Here is a 24,838-nt window from a genome sequence, read left to right as displayed (position 1 = left end):
GGTTAGTGTGATGAGTTGTCCTTTATTGCTGTCTCCACAACTACTTAATGCAGGATTAAACACGAAAACACAAGCTGGCAGAATGCTCTTCTGACCTAATTCTGCACCACAGCACAGATAGGAGACTATCTGCTGATCTAACTGATAAGCATGACTTTGTCAAACCCAGATGGATGTGAAAGCAGTGAAACACAGATGAGGCCCAAGAGCCTTTTGCATTTTCTCCAGCTGCCTGAATCCTTTAGGTATCTTCCCTCTGCAGCTGGGGTTGTGGGGCAGGACTGGAGGGAAGGAAGCTGCCTGCTGCAGTGTGGAATCTATAGAAAAACAAAACTAAAAGCTAGCACCTTAAGCATTACTGGCCAAAGCAAATTGCCTATTTTAAGGACCATATCTTCTGTAATGAAGCAAGAGATATAGAATGGAAATCACATTCTGATTTCTAAGCTGTATGCCAGAAGATTTGAGGCTTCTTTGTTCAATGTGTCTCAAACTCCCTCCTGGAGAGTGATATGATGGGGAGGGGGTTTCTCTGTTCCCACTTTTGCCTGTGAATGTACTATATTAATGAATCAAATTTAGTGGCTATCCCATGGGAAGCAGTGAATTAGATGGGGGGGAAAATGGTAGTTTTGTCCATTAATGGACAATATGCTTGAATGCAGAAAAATGAAGGAAGGAAAAATCTTATGGTCAATGTGCTTAAGTTAGTGATAGGGCACATCCGTGGAGTTTTGAACTTTGGTCATTGCAGAAAAAATGCAGCAGATGGAAGTGTTCTTTCTTTCTCCCAAATCTCAGTGGGCTAACTTGCTTTCCTCTCTCTTGGTGAGACAGTATTATTGGGATTCAGCATACTCAACTATCTGCTGCTCCGGGAGTGGAGGCTGTGATCCACATTTGTGATGGTTGGCAAGCTTATAAAGTTGAGGACTAGAGAATGAGAGCATGTTTATCCTACATTGGAAATAGTAATTTTTCAGGCTGCATTCTCACACGTATTCTGTGCATACTCTACAGTTAGTTTACCTGACACCAAAGCAGCTTGGTCCTATTTGTCCAGCAGCTCTATCAGGTTGTTAGTTCTTCTTAATAAAAAAATGTGTATTCTGGCCACAGTGACTTTAAACAGCATTGAGGCTCACAAACTCTGAATTTGTCTTTGCAGCCTGTGTGGGCATGTTACATTTGCCTCCTTCCTAAAACATCAAGTATCATTGTCAGGCATCCTGTGGACCAGTGTTGTTTCCATATTATCTTGTGGTCCCCCACATGCTTTTACTGTTTCCATTGCTCTGCTGTGTATGGGAACAGGACTGTCTATTTATTATCCACCTCTTCAGAGCCACATGTAAGGAGAGTTTCAGAGGCAGTGTCTGCAGGTTCTTCCCCTGTGGTCGAAATCAGCTGGCGAGTGGCCTGCTCCAGTCCAAGGTGATGTGTTTTCGTTAATATTGGTGTGTCCTGAGAGCACAGTACCATCCAAAGCACCCCAAAACTTCAAAGCTTGCTTTTCTGCAGGTCTGTCTTCAAAACATGAAGCAAACATGTCCTGCAGCAGTGTCATTTAGTGACTCTTGAGAATATCCCTAAGTAGTGGTCACACCCTCATTTCAAAGACAATATATGGGGGCCATTATCTGAGCAAGTACAGTGCCTGTCACTGAAAATCCATTGATGATGATGGATTCTAGTTACTGATTACTGCAGCCAGATACAGAATGGTGAGTAGGGGGTAAAACATTAGCCCTTAAGTTCTGTGAGCTGCTCTCTGTAAACAGGTCAGGGTTTCGTAAGAGGTCAAGGAAAAAAAAAAATTAAAAATAAATAAAAAAAGAAGCTGGAGTCTCAGGGAAGAGGTAAGGAAATAAGGAGACAAGGAAAGAAGAAGGAATAACAAAACTGAACAAAACATCCTTTGGGGAGAGGGGAAAAGCCAATTAAAAGATTTTAGAAGAGAAAAAATTAAGGATTTGAACAGTGACAGGACCTTCTCTTTGCAGACTGGCAGAAATATGTGTGTATGTAGAAAAGTTAATTCAGATTTGAAAAATTTCAAGAGAAGGAAAAATTAATTTTTTGGTTATTTTGAAACCTACTAGGAGAAACATGCAGGAAAACTATGGAAAAAATATACTGCTAGAAATATTCTAGATCTGCAGTGGGATAAGTGCATTTGTGTTTGAAAATGCTGTCATGTCAGTATTGGTTTAGTGTCCTGAATTTCATTGTTAAATGGGGTTAACTTGTGTGAATCTGAAAGAGTTCAAGATTTTCTTGTTTCTAAGTAACTTTTGCTCGTGCAAAGTGACACCTTTGTATACCACCTTTCAGTAAAAAATGTAAATTCCAGAGCCAGGCCATCTGTAGATCAAGGCTTCATAAAGTTACCATTCCCTAATACAAATGCCTTTTTTATTGGAAATACAGGCAATTTCAGGTCCTCTCGCTTCCATAAATTGGTGAAAGCACAATGTATTTTATATATTTACAGTGGAAACTTAGTGCTAGAAGCAGAATGTATTTTGATTTGCATAATGTGGATTCTTCCCCTCCCTGCTTCCCTGCTGGGTAACACCAAGTCAGTGATTATCCCTTGCTTGTGCCATCGCTGTCCAAGGTGAGCAGAGCCAGGTCCCCTGCACAGTCAGCAGCCCTGCAGCAGGAGCTGAGCCGTGCCCTGCAGTGCCTCTGTCCGCTGGCTGCTGATGGGAGCCTTCCCAAACAGCCTCCCAACAGGGAATTTCAGCACTGATCTGAAGCCACAGTATACAAGTGTCCTGAGCATGAATTATGGGTTCTTTTATTTATTTGTCTTGTTCACGTTACAAAATAGAGGTGATGGAAGAAGTAACTTGTTTTCTTGGTTTTGACTCAGAGTACCTTTGCATTAACCACTGCCCCTGCCCAGCCTTTTCTGCAGTGCTCACTTGTCAGCTTTGACCATGTTCCCCAGAGTGAGATTTCTTCTCGTTTTATAATGAGGACCAAGACATTCAGGTTTTTCCATGTGTTGCCACCAAAACCAATATTACCGCCAGACTCAGCAGCAGTGATGGCAGCACACAGTAATAACCATCCCACATGTGATTTAGATTAACTGCTCTTCTGTTTAGTTCATATAATGCCTCAACAGCATGATCTGATTTGCTGTTTTCACATAATCCATCATTAATTCTTTGAGTTACAAAATGACATTTTTTAGTAGCAGATGGAGGGAAATGGGCTCCTCTACATTCAGAAGGGAACTTCACTTTCTCCAATGTCGCTTTATTTATCTGATTTTTGTTTTAAATGTGGTTTCCTTTTACAAGTATGAGGATTTTGGGGAGCGGTAATGCTTCTATTAGAAGTGTTGTCTTTAAGGCTGCCTTTCATCAGAGGTGGACCTAAGTAGCAATCACTGGCCACAGACCTCCAGCTCTGATGGTAAGGGAAGAGAGGAGTGCGTGTTTTGGCAGCATGCACAGATTGCCTCCTCCTCCTCCATCTGAGGAAGCTGCTGTTGTGGCTGCCAGAGGAAGCTTTTGGGCTTGTAGAGGACAGCTGTGGCACCCACATGGCTCCCGTCAGTGGTGGCAGCAGTAGGAATAGGAGCCATAAGCACAGTGCTCTCCTAGCACAGGCAGTGCAGGAGAACAAGTAGGAGCAACTCTCTGGGGAGTCAGAATTGTTTCCAGAGCTTGGAAAAAGAGGAGAAAGGGAGTAGAGAGTTGCATGGAGATGGGGGAGGCTGTCTCCTTCCCACTCTTTCCATGCATGAGAGGTGCAGAAGCTCTGCACCCACTGTTCCCCAATCTATCAGTCCTTTGCTAATTGTCTTCCCCTGCCTAAAACCTTTTGGTCCTTGCCTGCCCTCTTCCCCTTTTCTCCTCACAGCCTGTTGGAATCTTCCCTGCCTCCATATGAGCCTTACTCTGCCATTGCTGAATTGCATTTTGCCACCCCACGAATGAGAACAAATTAAACTACTTTATCTCGATCATTTGTGCAGCAAAATGCAATTTGCTTGTGTTGCTGCAGGTCTTTGAGCCAACTCTGTTCTGGACACTTTTATCACTTTGCAATCTAATCTGCTGAATATCTCAGAGCCTCTTGCATTGAAAGAAAATGTGGTTTTAAGACAAATTTTTTTTAAATCCAGCTGTATATTTATGCATGCACAAACCCACAGTGATATACATGTCCTCATTTATGTATGTATGTACCTGTATGATAAATAAAAAAATACATATCACACTTTAAAAGTCCACACCTAACTTGCTAATGTCAGCTACAGTTGATGGACAGCCAAGTCAGACTCTTTTTATAGTCCATTTCTAAAATGAAACCATAAATTTTAAACCCAGGCTTCATCATTGCAGAGAAAAAAGCTTTTCCAGCCTATTGATGAAATATAACATTTGATAGGATTTATGAGGCCCAGATTCAGGAGGATAATTTGCAGAGCACTTAAAGCTCCTTTTTCCTGCCCTTTGCCTTCCCTCCTCTCAAATACACATACCAAAAAAAGCCATTAGTAATGAAAAATTATTAAGGAAGATTTTTCTTGATTCCATACAAATGTCAATTTGTGAGATAAAAAGAGGAAGAAAACAGTTGCAGGAGCTCTTACAGTAAAGGGGTCTAAGTAGAGCCAGGCTGACTGTATGAGAGGAATATTGGCTTTTACTGATAAATACACAGTGTGATTATTTGCTGTAATACAGTCATTTGTAATGTGTCTCTGTGTGTATGATTTTTAATAGTACCGGATGGAATTTATTTTTTTATCACATTGAGATATTCACAAACCAGCCACATAAAGTTAAAAATAAAACCGATACCCAGCTTCTTGGTATCTTGATAAAGTTTCCTTCTGGCTTGTATTACCAGAGTGATAATTTCAGAGGAAAAACATCTTCTGTAACTTGTGATCACAGTATCTGTCAAATGGTAGGAAATGAAGAAAACTGCCAGACAGTGTCAGATTTATTAACAGCTCTAAGAAAACCAAAATTAATGCGTTTTCTCTTCTTTGATGGGTTGAAGTGTCCATGTGCTGTACTTATCTTAATGGACAAGTGAAGGAAGTAGCACTCATCAATTAAGTCTCTCATTAAGCTGACTACAGCTTAATCTGGAGCACATGCAGCAGTACTACATGCGTACCAGGTTGTACCCTCAAAGGTGTTGTGGTTGTTGTTAAGGAGTGCTCATCCTGCAGATGCCAGGAGCAAGCAAGCTCTGTGCTGCCTTCAGGGACATGGAGCAACCCGCTGGACCAGGGAGAATGCAGTCCTATAGGGCAGGGAGGGGGGACAGTCATGGAAACAGGCTGTGCCACTTGTGCCTGGGGAGCTGCTGGCCTGACTTCCATTGGAAAACCATATTTGCACGTGTTGATAACCAATCTTCAACCATTTGGGCTGAAAATGCTTATGTAGGAGGCTTGCTGAAGCTGAATTTTTATGGAATCAGATAACAGCTGGGGGTTTTTTTGGGGGGGGGTGGTAGCTGGAAAGAAAAGATGACAAGGGGTTGTTTTGTCTGTGCAAAAAGTAAAAAAGCAGCAGCATATATTCTTTCAACAAGAATCTGTAGTTTTTCCATATGCTGGAAAGGGGTCTTTATATTTTGGAAGGGAACACAGCCTAGTCTTATACCAGACTGTGGCTTTTGCCACCCCTTGAACGGTGACAATTTGACTAAATTTTAAGATTTAGAGTACTTCCCACACACATGATAGAAACTTGGCTGCTAACTTCACCAAAAGTACTCGTCCTGAGCTGCCAGAGCCGATACATGTTTTTGCAATAGCAGGTTCTGGCTGCAGGGACCAGATAGACTCCTGTTGCAGGAACGAAGGATGAGGTGAACAGGTTGTTCAGTGATGGTCAGTGTTCCCAGGCCCTAACACCCCACCTTCCAGGGAGGAAAATGGTGAGCTGATTTGAATGCCCTAAAAAATGCCATGGAGGGGCAGGACAAGAATCGGAACAGAGAAGAGGCTGGAGCAGATAGAGGATGGGGAGAATAAAGGGGAGTGCTGGGCCAGGCCGTAGTTGTGGGCAAGATGTGGATGCTTCCAAGTAGAGAGAAGTTTACCAGTACTGCAGGTTTGATGTTCTGTCAGTGTGTCAGACATGAGCACCTCATTTGAACCAGTGCTGAAAGGAGGACGTGCTGTTGTGTGTCCCACACCACCTGCAGCCCCATCCTCACTGGCAGCTACTTTGTGAAGTGCTCCTGGGAATGGATCTCAAGGAGTGCTGGGAGGGGACATGCTGACCTAGGTGCATCAGGGGAGGTGTTTCTGTACTACAGCTGCCTGTGGGACAGAGATTTCCTTGTATGGGAAGCCAGTAATGGGTGGAGGAAATTGGCATCCTTGGCTGAAAGACAGGAAGGGAAAGACTTCCAAACATCAGGATGAGAACAGGGAATCGAGGCAGCAAGACAAAAACAGATGGGGAAATATTTGTAAGGTGTGTTTCTAAACATGGCCGTTGAAAGCATATGAGAATCATTCTGTAGAGGCAGAGGTGAGCCTGCACCAGAACACTTGCTCTAGCAATTCTGGGACTCCCAGCCAAATGCAGAGAGATAGGCTTGATCTTCCTTCCCCAGGCAAGGTATGCCAAAAAAATGGTTCTGTATAGTTTGAAGATTCAGTTACTTCATTTTTTCCTTTTTAATTTAACATTTTTCAAAGGAATTACTAAAAAGGAGTAGGGCTCACCTTCAGTCTTAAACACCTCTGTTCTCCAAGTGGAAAAGTGGGAATAATTTCCTACCAGAAGTGCAGTGGAGTTGCAGCTGTAAGAAGGAGCTAGAAAAACAATGCATGTCTAGAAGTCCAGGAGCATCCATTGCCTGCATAATGAAAAGTAATAGAGTTACACTGCTGACTTGAGGCTTCCAAGCTCAGAAATACTTCTCCAAAATGCAGTTTGGCTTATAAAGAGTTTAATTCTGTTGAAGCAGAGCTTGTGATGAAAGTTGGTTGAAGGAATGTGCACTCCCCAGTCTGTGAATGCAAACTAAACAACAGTGGTCCCAGGACTCAGCTGCACCCGGGGGAAGTGCCCAAGGGGGGACGCTGCTGGAAGGGTAGATAGGGTGGCCTTGGAAGCAGCAGAACTTTGTGAAAATCCGTCTCCCACTTCAGCATCTGGCAGGGTTTTTGTTGAACAATAACCACAGCTAAATTTGCCATGTATAATTCCTGAGAGAAGCCAGTAGTAACTGATGTTTTGATTTTTGAGTGTGTTCCTGTGAAACTGCTCAAATCTCAGTTGTAGTTTGGAAATACTGCCCTATCAGAGAACCAAAAGGAATTTACCTTCAGGGTTGTCCCCATGGTAAGATTGTCTCAAAATTTTTAGCCCCTTGCACTATTACAGTGTAGAAAATATAACTAGGCCTGTTTCTCTTGCACATCTGTTAAATGTTTCATGTGTCATTTTAGTATATACTCCAAATAAGTGAGCTTTAGATCATGGCACTGGAGTTAGGATGTTCTGAAGAGTGTGTGTGGATTACACCCCTCTGCAAGAAGCCCCATGTGTTACAAGAGTCATTCGAGCATGCTCAGCAATGCTTTCGCTTTGCTGTGCCTTGCACTCACAGCTAGCAAAGTGCATTAGAAATCATTTCATTTGTTGTCTTTGCTTTTCTTTAGCTTGTAGTTGGAGTATTAAATGCTTTCTGTACCAGGCTGACATGCTTCACCTTGCATGTGCCAGTGGCTTAATAAGAGCATCTGCTGTCTTTCTGTAGCAAATCAGATGATTTTTCTATGCACGTATATTTAGTTGTTCGTATAAATAGAATCCAGACACTGTTAGATGCATATGAAAGGGGACGTCAGATTGAAATGGTAACATATGAGGTTTTCTGCAGTTCCATTTATGAAGTATCAAGTTAAAAACAAAGCTGTGAAGTAGCCAGAAAACTTTTTATTTCTGCAGCCAAAGGCATATGCTTGTACAGCCTAACCTAATTAGGTCTCTGATATGTTCTTAGAATGGTCAGTATTTCATGTGTTGTATCGTTGTCTGTGAGCTGTTTTTTCATTATGGTTGGCCCTTTGCACAGCAGAAAGTAGGAAAGCACTGCTCCAGATGTCTGGCTCCTTTCACCAACTTTGTTGCTGTCTACAGCAGAATTTGAGTTTTAACTCTTCAGAGCAAATTCCCTTTGAATCTTTGGATACCCTTAAACAGTATAGTACTGGAGTATGTGTAAATGTCTACAAAGTACAGTGATTGGAGTGGCTGGTTTAAGAGGAGCTATAAAATGGTTCCAGCTGGAGTGCATTCTTGAGGTAAGCTCAAAATGCACTCTAAATTGTCAGCACACTACTCAGAAAAAACACAAGAAACAAATCATCTTTAGTGTGCTTTGCTTCCCTTAATGCACATAAGGATAGTGTAAATGGAAGCTGGTCAATTTTCAACAGTTTGTGTAAAATTGTCCCTAGGTTTTGCTTCTGTACTTCAGCCTTTGTGAGTAAATGCATCACACAGGGTTGTAAGTATACTATACCTGTGTGTATTTCTGTGGTCATAATGCTGTCTATATTTCAATAAGTATTGTGTATCTGTCCATTAATATTTATATGGAATGGAGAGCTTTGGTTCTTGCAATTTTTAATAAACATTGATGGTGTTACTAGTTTATACAGAGCATTCAATATGCTCCATCAAAATGGCAGCTCTAATTAGGTTCCTTGAATTAGCTAATGGATTTTGAGAAAGATAGCTTACAAAGCTCTTACAGCTGTCCAAGATATTCCTGCCATGGCAGAAAGACAAAAGGCTGCTGGAAGCTATAGCTTTTAAAGCGTTAGAAATGCAGCTGACAGTTAAAAAAGATAAATTACATTTGTATTTTTTTTCCTGTAAAAGTCCTAACGCTGGATTAATGTTATCCTTGTAGTGACCATTCATTAAAAACACCCCAAAAATGCCAACTTTATAGTAAGGATGTGTTTTGGCTCTGAGAGCTGTGCTTTTCCCTGATGCTTTTGCACATTATGGGAATTCTTTTTTATTTTTAAAATGTAAGCTGTATCTGTCGCAGAATTACAGACACAGAGAACTTTTTTTTTTTTTTTTTTTTTTTTTGGTTGAGGTTGAGTTCTCTACCTCCTCTCTAGCTAGGCCAGGTATTAAAAAAGCAAACCACACAGAGTATTAGATTAGTGGCTGCCACTCTGCCAGTGGCATAGACTGGCATGTATGTAACGAAGAGCAGATGATACAGTCTCTAGTGTGAAACTTGGAGAAGTAATTTCTGAGAGAAAATGGATAGTTACTCTGGGCTTTGAAATTTTCAGCAAAATATGTTTTAGAACATGGGCAGCGGCATCTACTGTGAAGGAATTCTTAGATCCTCAATTCTTCTCTCACAAGGGAGTGCAGAAATGAAGACTGCACTGAATTGTCACCTTCTCTCCCTCCTGCGTTTGCTTTGTGTGTGGTAAAGAGAATTCCTGAGGGACTTCTTAATGGCTAATTCATTGGAAGTTTGTAAAGCAGTTATTATTTCAGCTTTAGTGATAAGTTTAATAAACGGTAGTGCAAAAAGCAATAGCCTGTAAGTGAAAAAAACCGAGCTGCCAGTTGCAGGCAGGTGTGATAGTTTTTAAGAAATACTGTTACATTTCTCCACTGGAGTTTAGCATTCAGTGTTTGCTTTGTTGAATTGTTAAAGCTGCTGTAAATGGAATTTGGAGGGCTGAAAAATCTGCTCTGTGTTGATGTGACCTATCTATTCTAAATATGCCAGCTGCTTTACATCAGTGAAGTAAAATACCCCCTCCCAAGCTGTGTTGTAATACAAAGTGCCAAAAAAGGCAATTTAAGTACTTTGCCGTGTAAATCCAGATGAAATTACCTTGGAGAGAAGGCCTTCAATTATGCCTCACACGTGACTTCTGCATGATGGATAAAAGGCATAATTGATATCATCTTTAGTGAAGAAACCAGAAACTGTTGCATTGTCTAGAGGCTACTGAAAATACCAGGAAAATCTGTTTTTCATTATTTTCATTGTGTATTGTTTATAGAGAGTTTGGTTGTTGTCAGCAGCCGAGTCCCTAATCTCCCTGCTTTCCTAGCCCTTCAGAGACAAGTGCACATCTCACATCAACAAGACAGCAGTAAACTGGTCCCATGCCAGAAACAGACGTTGCCATTAACCAGCCTGAACTGGAAAGGCATCTTTTTTTTATTATTAGTTAAGGTCTGGTGATTGCCTTCTTTGATGAGGCACAATACATGGAGCAGAGAAAAGGAAAAAAAATGACCTTTCTTTGAAATAAAGATGACAATCTGGCTACAAAGAAGAAAATGTCTGCCTTTTTCTCTTTCCTTTCTACTTGATTGCAAATAACGTTTCTGTTAGAGTAGCATATACCATATCTGCTTGCAGTGAAGTTAAATCTCAGTATGCCAATTTTGTTTCCATAAAACAACAAATTAGGCTATACCTCCCGTTATTCCTGGCCAGCTGCAGTCAACTATAAGTTATAAAGGAGAGTAATGGAGATGAGAAGTGGCTGGTTTGAAAAGATGATGCTCATTTGAATGTCTAGGCCGTCTGCCATGACAAACAGGAAAAGGTGTTCTATGTCATGTGAAGGGAGGGAAACATAAAAAGTTGCTTTGTGTCAAGCCACTGAGAGATATTTTATAAACAGTTTGGAAAAACTGAAAGTGATACAAATCTGTTGGTCTGAATCTTCAAATGGTTCTTTTGAGGCTTATGTAAACATATTGTGAGCTATTTGGGGAAAGAAAAGGTTAATGACGTCGCTAATTCATATCATGCAAGGTTTTCTTTCCTTCTTTCTTCCTAATGAGTGTGTAGGAACCTGAGAATATCATCTTCTCTCTTTCCACTAAGCTCCTAATGTCAAGAGGTCAGCAGTGATGTTACAGGGTCAATAGGACTCAATTTACGTCCAGACAAATGGTAGTCATGTGCTGCCCTAGGAGGCTTTGACCTTTTGGACAGAAGTAGTTGTACTGCTTTTATGTTAGCCTAAAGAATTGAAAGGTGACAGCGTATGTTCCACTGAAGTACATGATTTTTCAAAATATTGTAAAACAGATTAAGATTCAGGGACTTTAGTATACAGGTTCAAATAAGTGTAAATAGCTTCTTCAGTGTAATTTGTTTTTCTGCAGCTTATTTATGATTCTTTGTATGTACTTATGTACATAGAGAGAAACACATCCATCTAATGCCTCTCACATCAGTCCCTCTGAGCAGACCTTCTCAGACAGTCCTGCCTAAATGGAACAGGACTCAAAGTCTACCTACTTTGCCCAAGTGTCCAAATCAAGTGTCCTTGTAGAGCCCCTCTCTACTGAGAAAGACAGTAATTGTGTATACATCAAGTATATTCCTGCCCAGAGCAAGAAAGCTGGTGTTGTGGAGACCAATAAAGCCATGGTTCCAGTTCCTAGAAAGATGTCATTCTTAACTTGGGTCCTCAGTGTGGGGTGTGTGTTTCCAAAACCCAGGCTGGCTTTGACTGAACATCAAAGGTGATTCCTGAACCTGCAAGGCAATATCAGTGATGTCAGCAAGGCATTTCTGACCAGTCTTTCCTTGCAATACTATTTCATATGAAAACAACAAATGTTCATTTCTCTCTAAAATCTCTTTCTCTTGGTGGTGACAAAGATGAAAGCTGAAATATTATAGAATTATGTTCTTACTATTGATTTTCTTTTTATCGCTTCCCACCATTCTTTTTATTCCTTCTTCCTATTGAGGTTGCAGAAATACCTTCATAAGCAATAAAGATACTTTCTACTTCAGGGTAGAAATGCAAGGGCTGGAACTGAAAGAGTAACTTACTCAAATATTTATTTGTTATAACTTCAAAATGGAAGTTTTACTCTAAATGAAAGATACTCTTACATGCTCTGTTGGACACCCTTATACTGTATATCTTTGTATGCCACTGTGTTCCTTTCAGTATGTAAAATTAGTTTTGTTTTTTAGCAGATCGTGAATGGAAGATTGTCCATTCTTTAGAGTCTGTGAATCACATTTTGTCTTGGATTTGTTTGTTAATAGAAAATTCTCTAAAAGAATAATTTTCCTTTTTCTTTTTCTTCTTTTTTTGTTTGCTTGTTTTGTTTTATTTTAACTTGGAAGCACCAGTTGTTTGCTTAGGGGGCTGACAGTCAGCTGGGTGAAATCAGTGTTTGAAAGAAGTGGCTGGCAAAAAAGTCCTGTGCAATAATGATGTGTTTAGGAAAACCACTGGAAACAAAATGTTTATTGCCTCTTTAAATGTATGTTTGTATATAGCTTTAAGTGGTTCATCTGACTTCATATGTGCAACACTTGTTTTTAATTTTGTATTATCAAGAAAGCTTCAGTAACTCACTGATTTAAAAAATGTCATTTTAACTTGAATGATGGAAATCCAGATTAGCAACTCAGAGGAAGAACACAGAGGAGATTTTACTGTGCAAAACCTGAGCCATACATATTTAATACTGATTATGGTGTTTCGATTCTTTGAAAAAAACCTAGTCATATTGGATATATAATGTTATTGCTGTGGTGCTTGTTCATCTCTCTCTTCAGAGATGATGCGGTGAAATTTCACAGTCAGAGTTTACATAATGTCAGAGAGCTTGAAGCTCAGTCTCTGCCACGTTATGGTTCCCTTTTTGTGTTGGGATGTCTGTTCCAGCTGTATCGGTTGAGAGGCTGTTTCGAAGCCGGTCCCTTTTCAGTCACAGTGGGCAAGGCGGGCCCTGCGTGGTGCTTCTGACAGGTGCAGGCACGGGGCCAGGGAGGTGATTGCTGGCAATTCTTTACCCAGTTGGTGGTACAGCCCCAGCAGCTGGACTAGAACAATCATGGGGGTTAGAACGCTAGCACTGACTTGTTTTTATCCTTCTCCCAAGCACAGAAGAAAGCTTTGGTTTTAAGGACTGTATTTAACAAAACTACAGAATGACTGCCAGGAATGTGCTTTTTTCCTCTTTTGAATGTTCACGTTAAGAGTTTTTTTTCTTTTCTATTTCAAAAAAAACCCTTGCAGTGTGTGCAGCTTACTGGAAGAACTGTTGAACTTTTCTTAAGCTTGTTTATGGCTTGGGATTTTGGACATGTTTTGTTACTATTGTTTGAAATCAGCACCTGGGTCTTCACAACTCTTTTTGAAGTTTCTCAGAGATTTATTCCTACACGGAGACATTATTTTAAAACTTCCCAGTATCAGCTGCTTCTGAATCAGTCTCCTTACACGTAGCACAATTTTAGGAAATCATTCTGAAATCAGTTGAAAAATGCAGAGTGAACGGTTCTCTCAGTCTTACGACACAGAGAAGCCCGTGGGTAGATTAAATGTTGGATCCTGGGAACATGTGATGGTGGAGGGAATGGTTGCATGGTTCCCTTAAGGATGTGTAGCATGGCTCCAGAGCCATGTCAGGGAAGCAAGTGTGCACAAAATTGTAGATATGATGACTGTAATATTTATATCTCCTCAAGGAGAGAGCACTGCATTAAATGTAAAGGTACTGTAAAAGAAATCTGTCTGCTGTACTTACTAGGCTTGCTGAAAAGCTTCAGTAAGTGTCCTTAATGTAAGCTGACTTTGATTGGAGCATTGTTTTTATATTTCATCTATAAGTTCAGGTCCCTTTTCAGTATAAATAGTCATGCATCTGAAACATTTGAACTGGTATTCATCTGCTGTTTCCCTGTCTGAGAACCGCTATCTGATCAAACCAATATTTTTTAATTATGTATTTATAGACAGAGGGGAGAATAGTTTACAGTCAATGTATGATCTTCTCTGCAAATCTTGGAATATTGTGTTGGGTTTTTTTTAATATTGCCTTATCGGTTTCTTTTTTTTATTACTGATGACTTCATTCTGCTTGAATTCAATGCTTCAGTTTCTTTGGGGTAAACTAATAGATTATGTATGCGATATTTGCACAGTGCTGATTGAATTCATCTGGTGAGTTTGAATGTGGTTCATATATTCACATAATTGTCAGGAGCCAACTTGAAATTCAGAACTGTTTCATGAGCATTGCACAGGGCATCATATTTATCTCACTTTACTCAGGAGTGGGTAAAACTTTCATGGTAAGATAGAATGCAGCTCTTTCGAAAGCCAGTGTCTTTTACATTTGTGCCTAAAAACTGGTGGAGAAAAAAAAAATTGTGGTGCTTTAACTGTATCCTGAAAATATGAAGCAGATGTACTGACCCAACCCTCTTCCTACCTGTTCCCTTCACTTTTCTAACAAATTCTGAACCTGCTGGCCATTTTTGACCAGACTTGACTGGTGACTTGATGTTCAAGAGATACTGGAACACAAAGCTCCACAAAGTGAAAATAAGCAGCCTGCTAGAGAGACCCAGATGAATGCTCTTGCATTCATTCAGTGGAAACTCTGCAGTGTGAACCATTATCAGACACAAGAGAACCCACAGGAGAGAAGCACAGGAAATCAGACTTCACGGAGCTGCTTGTTTCCACAGAGATTATGCTTGTGTTTTCACACTAATCCAGATGGATAACTTTCCATGTGCTGCTATCTTTCATTCAAATGTTCCTACTCATTCTCATGCTTAGGGTTTGTAGTTTAATACTGCGTGGCAGAGGTTTGCCAAAGCAAAATCTGTCAAGCCCTGTCTTGTAATATATATAATCAGCTTGAACTCTGCAGCACCACTTCCACTTGCTGGCTCAAAGGGTTTGAGCAGAGGGAAGTTCACCTACCAGAGATCTACAGTCAGTAGAGCACAGGCTCCTGTTACTATCTCTTAAAATGTATTAATCTCGGATTTAACTTTAAAAGGGGGGAGAAAACCCAATGTGTGTGGTATTTTCAGATTGCCTCTTCAACACAAGTACCTAGAGGTAGAAAGTGGGTATGTGGCCATTAGACTACTGGTGACAGGTGCTATACAGTTTGCAGAGAGCTGCAGGGAGCCAGATTGGCTGGAATCAAACTAGACCTATTGCCTGTATTTCAGTATTTCCCTCCAAGCTAGTGCTGCTTTGGGCAATGTTGTTGGCAAAGCAACAGGGACTATACTTTGGGCCTTATCTATATGTTAGCAGCCCTCATTAAACATGTTATCTGTACTCACAAGTAATGTCAGGGGATTTCACAGGTATTGTACTGTTCATGAGCTATGGACCAAACTTCACTGTTCTGAGTGATAGTCCCCATTAGCTAGACCTCAGTTTCAGTGTTTTGCAAACTGGAAATAGTTCTCCACTATTTGACAAGAATTCATGCAAGGAATAGAGGCATTTATCTGTGGAAGGAATAAAGGTGAAGAGGGAATATACTTTTTTTTCCCCTCAGTAGTCCACAGAGTGTATGCAAGCTTTCTGCACTGTCTTGGCAGATCATGAGAAAAATTTCATATGCTCTGGAAGATTTCAGTAAGTCAGCCAGAGAAGCTTGAAACCTCTGGGACTTTGTAGAGTGGATGGATAACTTAGGCTTCAGGAAAGGAAGTCATTTGATTTTTCATGGAAACATACTGATGCCTCAAGTAAATATTTCCAATTGTAACTGCATATTTAGTTGCATTTGCAGCCTACATGGAATTTCTCTTAATTGGTAGTTAATTTCCAACCAGTCTATATTGCTGATAGATACTAGAAGCTAAGTATTATTGAACTCATGGGTTTATGTCCAATATTTTGTATGTGCTGTCCAAATTCAGTTTGCTATGCAAATCCTGTGAAAGGCTTCCCTAGATTCTGGCATACTCATAGTGGAGTGCAATGTAGCAAGCTGCTCCACTGAGTCTGTGCTCAGGTGAATAAATCTCTGTGTCTGTAGTCCACTGGTGGTGAGGCAGAGTTAAGGTTGTAGATTAAGAGAATATATGATGATGTGCTGCAATAACAATGGTTTGAGTTTAGGAGCAGCCACAAATTAATTGTATAATTAATAATCCCCTGTGAATGCCAGTAAATGCTACTTAGCTATACAGTCAGCACTCACCCCAGTGCTGACTACAGCAGGGCTGGAAGTAGCTGCAGGAAACTTTTAATTATTAATTTTAAATATGACCAGAGGTTTTTGAATTCTTAGCCATTTTCAGGATTTTATTTAATACTTCCTGGTTATAGCTTGAGCTTCCACAGTTGTACAAGCCCAGCTGTAAGGTTTTAGAAGGCTCACTAGGGTCAAAACCCACAGAAAGGCATGTGTTTAACTTGATAGATGAAGCAACTCCACTGGATTTACCAGAGCAGTTTTCAGTGTATGCAGTCCTGCATACAAGTGAGTCTTTGTGGATTACTAAGTGAATTACAGTTTAATTACCACTTTAAAAAGATGGTGTCAAGATTTAATAGTGGGCTTTCCCATCTCTCTTGCCTCCCCTGGATTTTCATGGCTGATGTTTGAGTTCTTTGTATAATTGGGAGGGAGTTTGGTTTTTTTCATGAGACAAAACTTTCCTGTGCTTCTCTGTGAATAGTAGTTTATTCTTTTCCTAGAACATATGTAATTTTAGGGAAATTCCACATTTAGCATGGGAGTAAAAGGAAACATTTTTTGTCAGCTTATCATCATCATTATTATTATTAAAATATGATAGTCATTTATAGCTGCTCACAGGAATGTTAAAAGTTTTCTTGTGCCCCCCCATCTGTCTGCATCCATCTGTTGTCTCTTGTCTTGTACAGGAATTGTTAAGTTCTTTGGACAGGGACAGCCTTTTTTAAAAACAGGGATCAAGTTCACATTTAGCAGCTTTGTCAATATAGGAAAGCAAAAATAAGGCTGATATGGGCCAGTGGGAACTATGCAAATCAGGAAAATCAAACATAATCAATTTGTCTCGGGTGTGTACCTGGTCTCAGATATGTGTGTTCATAGGAGTTTTATTTAGATTTTTTTTTCCCCTCAGTGGCTGCACAGGTGGGGGGAATGCTGATCGTATCCAGAGGTTACGGAAGGAGTACCACCAGGCCAGGCGGGAGGGCTTGCCCTTCTATGAGGACGACGAGGGAAGAACGCAGCTCTCTGACTACGACCAGCTCTGGGTAGGTCCACTGTGGGATCCAAAGGGCTTTTGCAACATTCAGAGTTAGCAGAAGGTGCTGACTTGTTTGTGTTTTCTAGAAATCCTGTATCAGTTTAACATGAATTTAGGGAGTTTATATGAATGGAGAAATCCTTCATGCCAGCCTACCAAAAAAAAAGTTAATAGTGAGAACTTCGCTAAAATTAGCTTGTCTGTTCACTGTGTTTGATTTAGGCCCAGATTTCCTCCTTTAAGCCCAAGATAGAGAGTGACTGCCAAACTTTGTCACATGTGGTAACATCAAGGCTTTTCAGATGGATTCATGGTACTCTGGCTGTTCATCCAGTAATTCTCTGGGCTAACAAGAGCATTAGAAGAGCAGACTCTCACTGTGCTTAGCTGCAAAGTCAGAGGGAGGAAATAGAGGCATGTCTGTCCTACCCTTCCTTCTGCACACAGGACAGTAGCAATCTGGCCACGTTACAGCCTTTATAACTTTTAAAAGGTGAAAAATGTAATAATTTGTTCCTCTGCCATCAAAAGATATTAAAATATTCTACAAACACTATAGAATTGTTACAGGCATGGTGTATTATTCCCTGTTTTACATCTAGGACTCACACTACACAGAGACATACGAAGAGTATGTCTTCTCCCCACTGATGAAGAGTAACCTATAACCTATAGAAGAAGCAGGGATTAAATCAACAGTGCCAGATTTTTGAATGTGTTAAATAAATGCAACAGCCATAGTCATGGGGTACTCAAGAGCTCTGCCTGAGCAAGTTTTGAACTTGGACTCTGTCTCTTTAGAAGTAATTATAATCAACCAGCATTAAAAAATGTAACTTTGATAAAATGCAATTTATGCTAAATTCAAAATTTTAGTTTAAAAAAAGACAGAATTATGTTAAAATCTTTAAAATCTATATACATCTGAAGTTTGAACTAACATTGGTTTTAATGTCTCCAAACTACTGGTGTGAATGATGAAGTGAAATCTGCAATGACTGGGACTATAGTACAAAAAATCCTGGGCAAGACTAGAATTTATTGCAATCACAGAGAGATACAGAGTTAAAAGGGGTTTTTTTGCATAAATCATCATATGTATTTGTTCATTAATTCCAAAACTGTTGTTGTATATATTATTCTGATTCAATTACTAAAAATGTCATCTTCAGCGAAATAATTCTTTCCTTAGAGCAGTTAACTTTAATCCACTGCCTTAAATTTTGTGACCCAAATTTGTGAGTTAATGTACCTTCCGTTCTTCTTCTGAATTGTTTTTGTAAACTAAAATAAGAATATGCATCAAATGTGTCTTTCTGGTGAAATTCTGTGTTGTGGTAAGTGTCCTGACAGGCCTCAGACTGGGCCAGGGCTACCTCTTCAGCAGCCTGAGGATTTCTACTTCTTATCTAAAACTGATAAAGCCTTATTAATGCTCAGATGAGGTTGAGATTTAAGATCCAGTGTGGTTTCACAAGATTCACAAAGGTTTCTTCTAGGTAATCCTCTCTAAGCCTTTTCTGTTAGGTATAATGCCCATAGATTACTGATTTCCAAAGCTTTGCTTTTCCCATGAGGCATGTTGTTCTTAATCAAAGCACCTGAAAGGGTGCTTAAAGTATCTAAATCTTGAAATAATAATGATTCGTAATAGTGGCAGCAGAATTGTTGCTTTTTGTCCTTCCAGTGCGGAATATTTGTTAATACTTTCGTTGTGAGGAACGACAGTCTGCTCAAAAATCAGAATTTACCTTGAGGGCTTTGGTACTCTGAAGTTTGTTGCTTCAACTTCTCGTTGAAGTGGTTTCTAAACTTCAAAGACTTCTGGTCTCTTCATTGCAACAATATCACCCATTGATCCATCCAGCTGTGCTTTCATAGGCACTGTCTTCTAGCCTTGAAAATACTGCAGCCACAGTTTGCTCTCTTTTGACTCATGGCTGAAAGTTCTACTCCTGCGTGTAGTTTTACCCTTAAAATACCTGTGTTAAAATCTACAGAGATGGAAAAGAAAGAACAAAATAGAATCAAAATATTAAAAAGAAAACAGATGTCTCAAAGCATCTTGCCAGGAGAGTCCTCAAGATAGTTTGTAAGCAATGCCATCATTCCCACCTTGGGCAGCTGACCCTCAGCAGTACTGTGGTAACACAGATTGAACAACAGCTGATTTTTTTCCACCTTTACTTATCAGTGAAGAGACATGCTGATGCTTAATTGCATAATTGTGAATAAATAAAAACTTACTCTAATCTTCAGGATGTCAAGTCTTTCTTTGAAGAGACAACAGACAGCTGAGGAGGAGGAGGAAAACCTTCTGGTAGAAGTTTTCTTTCTTCACACCGGAAGTTATGGCACCAGGGAAGCTGCAGCTGGAAAAGAAATGCTGGGTCTCTGTATTTTTAAGACTCAATTAGTCCTTTCCTTACTTTTCTCAGTCGACTGTTTTACCTAAGCCAACTTTCCTATAAGATGTCTTTCTAATGTGCAGCAGCTGCTGTAATCACTTCCCACCATCTCATGAAACATGCAGATAAGTTGGGAAAAGCAGAGGATAATTAGAGAAGACACTATCCCATCGCAAATCAGCAGCCTCAAAAATGGACCCTGGGTCTTGTCCTCCAAAATAGTATCTGAGAACTCATGAGGCAAATTTCTATCTGATAAAGCTGACATTGACAAGTGGCCTTTAGCTGACACTGTAGTGGGACAGAATTTCTAATAGAAGGGGTATTTCTTACAATCTACTTTTTTTAAGTGGGATAAATCAAGTTAAAGTGCAGAGCCGGCTGAAAAGCTAGCATTGTAAGGGAAAATGATCTCATGACAGGCAATTGGGATCCATAAATGTTTTAAAAATAAGGTCAAAAATTCATTTTAAATAGGCCTGCTATTCTCTCATCATCCATTCCTCCCCCCTGCATCCATTTTCCAATTCTCCTCTGTCCTTCTCATCTGTTGCTGGATGAATTTTTTGCTCTCTTGCGCCTTCACTCTGCTTTCTCTTCCCCACAGTCTGTTCGTTTTCTTTTTGTAAGGAACTGAATAATTCAGTTTAGTGTGTCTCCATAAACAGACGAATGTATATAGCACTGTCTCTGCTATAGAGCCAGACCCTTTAAAATTCTTTTCTAGTTCCATTGTGCTTTGGTTTGTTGTCAAGTTTTGCATCCTTTGGACTTTCTCCCCCCCATCACCCACCCCCTCTTTTGAGGTTTATAACTAGTATAAATGATAAACCAAATTCTGTATGGTGGATCACAAGGCTTAAAGTAAACCTCAGCTGGTTAGCCAAAGGACAGGCTGATAACAAGTATAAATATTGTCTAGGAAATTGAATGCCTTTTGTTGTCAGTGTAAAATGAGATTACCCTAACATTTTCTGACAGCTAGGGAATATTGGGATGTATCAGCTCTAAAAAGGGTTTAGGCATGTGCATACATGCTCATGTCTTAGTGCGACATCAGATACTCAGAGCACTCATGAACATACCCAATAAAAACCTAATCCGGGTCTCCCGAATGAGGCAGATGTTTATGTACTATTATCATAGCTGCAGTATCAGTCAGACCCTGAAAGAACTGTGTAAGAATAAGCTGCAAGAACTTAGTCACTCTAGGAGCTGGAAGGCTTTTTCATGGACAGTCTTTTTCAGGGCTTTAGAGGCACAGCCTAATAGCAGATCATGAGAAATAGCTAAGGAGCTGTCAAGATGAAGCCATGCAGTTAGCATCTGCACTTGTATTTAAGGGCATTTAAATAATGAGGAATTAATCATCTATTTGAGGATTTACTTGGATTGTCTTACAGACTTTGTACAAATCCAGTTACTTAAAACATCAATTCTTTCCTTCAGGATGGCAGTAAATCCTTGAAACTTTATCTTTTTAATGTACACTCAAGGACTGCATGTAACACTGGCCACATTGCAAACAATTCTTCACCTGTTAGTGACCACATCAGCTTCACCGTACGGGACCTTGGGTTAACTGGTTCTAAAAGCCATTTCCTTATTTGCAGATCGGATTTGCAAGCTTGTAAATAACCTAATGATACAAGAAAACCGGTCTCTGGATACTGGCTGTGGACATTTCAATTGGAAGAAACCTGTAATGTACTGAGTTTTGTCAGTTCCCAGCTGAGAGTAGGAAAGAAGAATCATGCCTGTGTGTGTTAAAGGCCATGTACTTTATTGTGTGCCTGGCAGGATTCCAAGCCTAAAACTCAACGAGAACAAAGAAAGGAGCATTAATAACTGCATTATTTTTCCATAATGTGTCAAAGGGTTCTGCGCTTCCTTCAGGATGAATAAGGAGCTGTTTGTACTTTTCATGATCAATTAATTCCAGGTTCAGGATGTTGTATTTCAAATAGGTTAGGTTCCTAAAACACACAAACATTTATGTTGGACTATGGTTAGAAACCAGAATTCCAACTTCTAGAATAGTAACATTCCTGTCTTCTAGCGCAATGGGAGAAGCTGACAATTTTATGTGAAACCATATAGCAGAAACTGATGCAAATTCCAGACTTTCTGAGTCCACAGACTATTAGTAGAAAACATTAAATAAAAAGAAAAATAAAAGAAAAATACAATAACGTATTTAAAGTATAGCTGCTTTAAAAAATACAGATCGGAAGTATTTTTTGTTAGAATACTAATTAAGAGAGTACACAAAACATTTTATTAGAATGTATGATCAACTTACTGATCGAGAACTTTTTATGGCCCCAACTTGTCTCTGCTTAATGAAAGTTTCAGATTGGGATGTATTGTACAGAGCTGTTCTAACTAAGAGCAATTCTGAAATTGGCCAGCTTTTGGGGGTAGTTTTGGGGGAAAATTATTTGGGAGAAATCCCTGCCAAACCTCATGTGAAAAATAAACTATTCCAAATGGCACATGCAAGAAGAGCCAAATTCAATTCCATTAATACTAGTAATAAGGAGTGACTTCTATAACTTGTTTGGAATCATTCCTACTTATACAAAGGTTAGATTTGGCACAGATTATCTGAACCAGAGGGGAGTCTGAAATGCTCATGTCTTCATGCATACACTTTGTACATGCTCTCATTTACCAGGGGAAACAGTTCTGGTGCCATATGTCGTTTTATCAAAGCTCATTGGTACTGTTTATACCCTACAATATTATGTGAATTCCAGAAATACCTCATGCCATCTATTCCACAAGGTGCCCCAGCACATAGCTGGGTTTTGCTGTTTTTCAGTGCAGGGGGGTGATTCTGAGGAAGACAAACACTAAGCATTTATCTTACTTCATACAAGTTGTTGAAAGAAATCAGACCAAAACGTGTGGTGCTGCCAGGCTGTGGCTGTCCTTGCAGGCTCACAGTACTGAGAGATTCCAAATGTGCCAGCAATCATGTCCTTTGCAGTTAGGATAGGTTCTTCTGATATTGCCCAAATGGAGGATTTGAGTAGGGCATTGCAAAGATCATGACAGCTGCCATGGATCAACTTGATATGATATGAAAGGCCCTAGAGATTTTCCATCGTATATATTTTGCTTAATTTGCCAATATGTTAAGGGAGGCAAGAAACAAATCTCTAACTGATAATTATATTGATAAGGGGAGCTTGTAAGCAGGTAATTCACGCTGTTTAGTATGCTGAACAGTTACTGTGTTTGAGCACATAGTCCACAGCTCTGCAGCTTTTGTCTGTGGGCTCTTTATTCTGTGGGGCACAGAAAATGAGCACAAATAACCTTTTTGGAGCTAGGCTATAACCTGGCTTGACTTCAGTTCTCAGTAGTAGCTGGGTATTTGCAGTTTGCTTCAGGTTTGGCAAGCTCCTGCCAGTACAGGCTTCAACAAGTTTCTGTCTACTTGGTGGTCACTCTGTAGACAGGGGACTGTGTGGCCACTTTCCCTGAGCATGTGTGCACACTCTGCCAAATCTCAGGCCAGCGTCACATAGAGAAGCTGGAAGAGGACTGAGATTTTAACACCGAGCCTTGGTGCATGGGGCTGCCAAAGTCAGTCCTTTGCACCCTGAGCTTTCCCTTACTCACCCCCAGTAACACTTCTCTGTGACAGCTTGGTCCCAACCCCCAGCAGCTCAGTGCCCCACACGCCAATAGAATCAAATACAGCTGCTCCTGGGTCTGACTATAAGGGTGGGTGGAAAGCAGGCTTCCTTTTAAAATTGACCTCCCCTTCCTCAGGCCATTAGTAACAGGCCTGCTTCACCTTCTGAAAGGGGGCCTCAGTTAAAACACTCACTTTTTAATTACAAGACAAGTCTGTAATGCCACTGAAATTCATGTCTGAAGCTAAGCATACACTTAGGTATTTACTGGATCAGGCCTGAACTCAGGCCTCAAACCTGACCCCCTTTAGGCACAAGCTTTGGCCTTTACTACCAGGTATCCGGTGCATTTGTCAAGTAGATGCTGACATGGTTGACTTCTTTTTTAGTTCTCACAACTTAATTTCCCTGGGTCATGTTCATGTTCAGTGTTGCTGATTAAAAAGAAATCTCTTCCCTAAAACATACCAATGATCCAAAGACTTGCCTGCCTACTGTTTTGCCAGACAGCACCCCCTTGCCTGAAGATGCTGGTCACTGTCCAGCTCTGCCCGCTAGAGATAATATCCTGCAAAAACAGAGTGGTTTGGACAAAGGACTGCAAAATTTGAAGATCAGGGAAAGCAAAATTACCTCAGTGAGGCAAACAGCAATGATTGCCCAGTGTGTGCAGAACTTGGGGGTCAAGGGTTGAGCTTGAAAGAAGCTGGGTCAAGCAACACAACTGTGTCACTGAGGCTGTTAGAGAGCCCAAATCTTGTATTTGTTATAGTTAAGTATGTGACAGAAGCCAACTGAAATAATGGACTTTTCATTACGTTTGATTTCTGGATTGAGTTCTTCTGTTGTGTAACTGTGCAGCATTTCTCATTACTGCAGCACAAGATCTGAGGTGGAGGCCTTGGGTCTTCTTGAGTTTTGCTGAAGTTCCTCACTGCAAAATGCCTTAGCCGAACTGGTTGTTAAATTTCATCCTAGATGCAGCTTCAGCAGTCAGGGTGTCAGTGCTCTGGCTACATTGTTGTCTTGCAGTTAAAAAAACACTAAAAAGTTCAAGATTTTTTCACAGCCAAGGTGTGAAAAGTAATTAGAATGTATCGCTGGGTGCTGGGTATAAGCAATTATCTATGAATATATAAATGCCCTATTTTTCTCAACAAACAGGCAACGTTATAATTATTTAAAATGAAAAAGAAAGTCAGTGACTCAGACATGGGGAGATTGGGTGGATAACTTTATTAGTTCCCAGTCTAAGGTCTGTAGTGCAGATGCTAATCTAATATCAAGACTGCATTAAAATAAAGTACAAAATATGAAAAAAGAGAACTGCATTTATCCTGTAAGGCTGGTGCTGTACATAACTTTGACTGTTCTGCTCAAGGCCAGCTCTTCTTCAATGTTCAGCCCTAAGTCTGAGTCTTAAAAAACACTGGAAAAGGGAGAAGTAACATCTTCCTTCTTGCTCTGTGCAGAATCTGACTGGAATACATTTCTTCTATCAAATGTGCTGAGTTTTGAGTTCTGCAAAAGTTAGTAATCAACTTAATCTTTGTTTGTATTTGGTTTTTAAAAACTTCTTTAGTGTTCTTGCTTGGTTTAGTACATTGAATTTGTAAGCAGAAATTTCCCAAGTCAGAATGGCACCATGCAACCTAATCTGAAGAGATGATTTTGATTTGATTTTTTGTGTGTGTGTTTTGAGACACAAATCGAGGTTTTTTTATGTTGAACAAGTGT

General features: G+C 40.1%; 1 protein-coding gene across 2 annotated transcripts in view; it reads left to right on the top strand.

Moving 5' to 3' along the window:
- Nucleotides 1–24,838, top strand: part of PARD3B (par-3 family cell polarity regulator beta) — a 401,283-nt gene that overhangs the window by 333,007 nt on the left and 43,438 nt on the right. For both annotated transcript variants that reach the window (XM_082285055.1, XM_082285054.1), the window contains one exon: nt 16,918–17,053. In XM_082285055.1, the coding sequence (XP_082141181.1) occupies nt 16,918–17,053 (136 nt within the window). The remainder of the gene's footprint in view (nt 1–16,917; nt 17,054–24,838) is intronic.

Source organism: Coloeus monedula (genome assembly GCF_965178545.1).
Source record: "Coloeus monedula genome assembly, chromosome: 7".
Classification (NCBI taxonomy): domain Eukaryota; kingdom Metazoa; phylum Chordata; class Aves; order Passeriformes; family Corvidae; genus Coloeus; species Coloeus monedula.
Note: the sequence above shows the minus strand (reverse complement) of the source record. Positions and strands in the feature narration are given on the sequence as shown.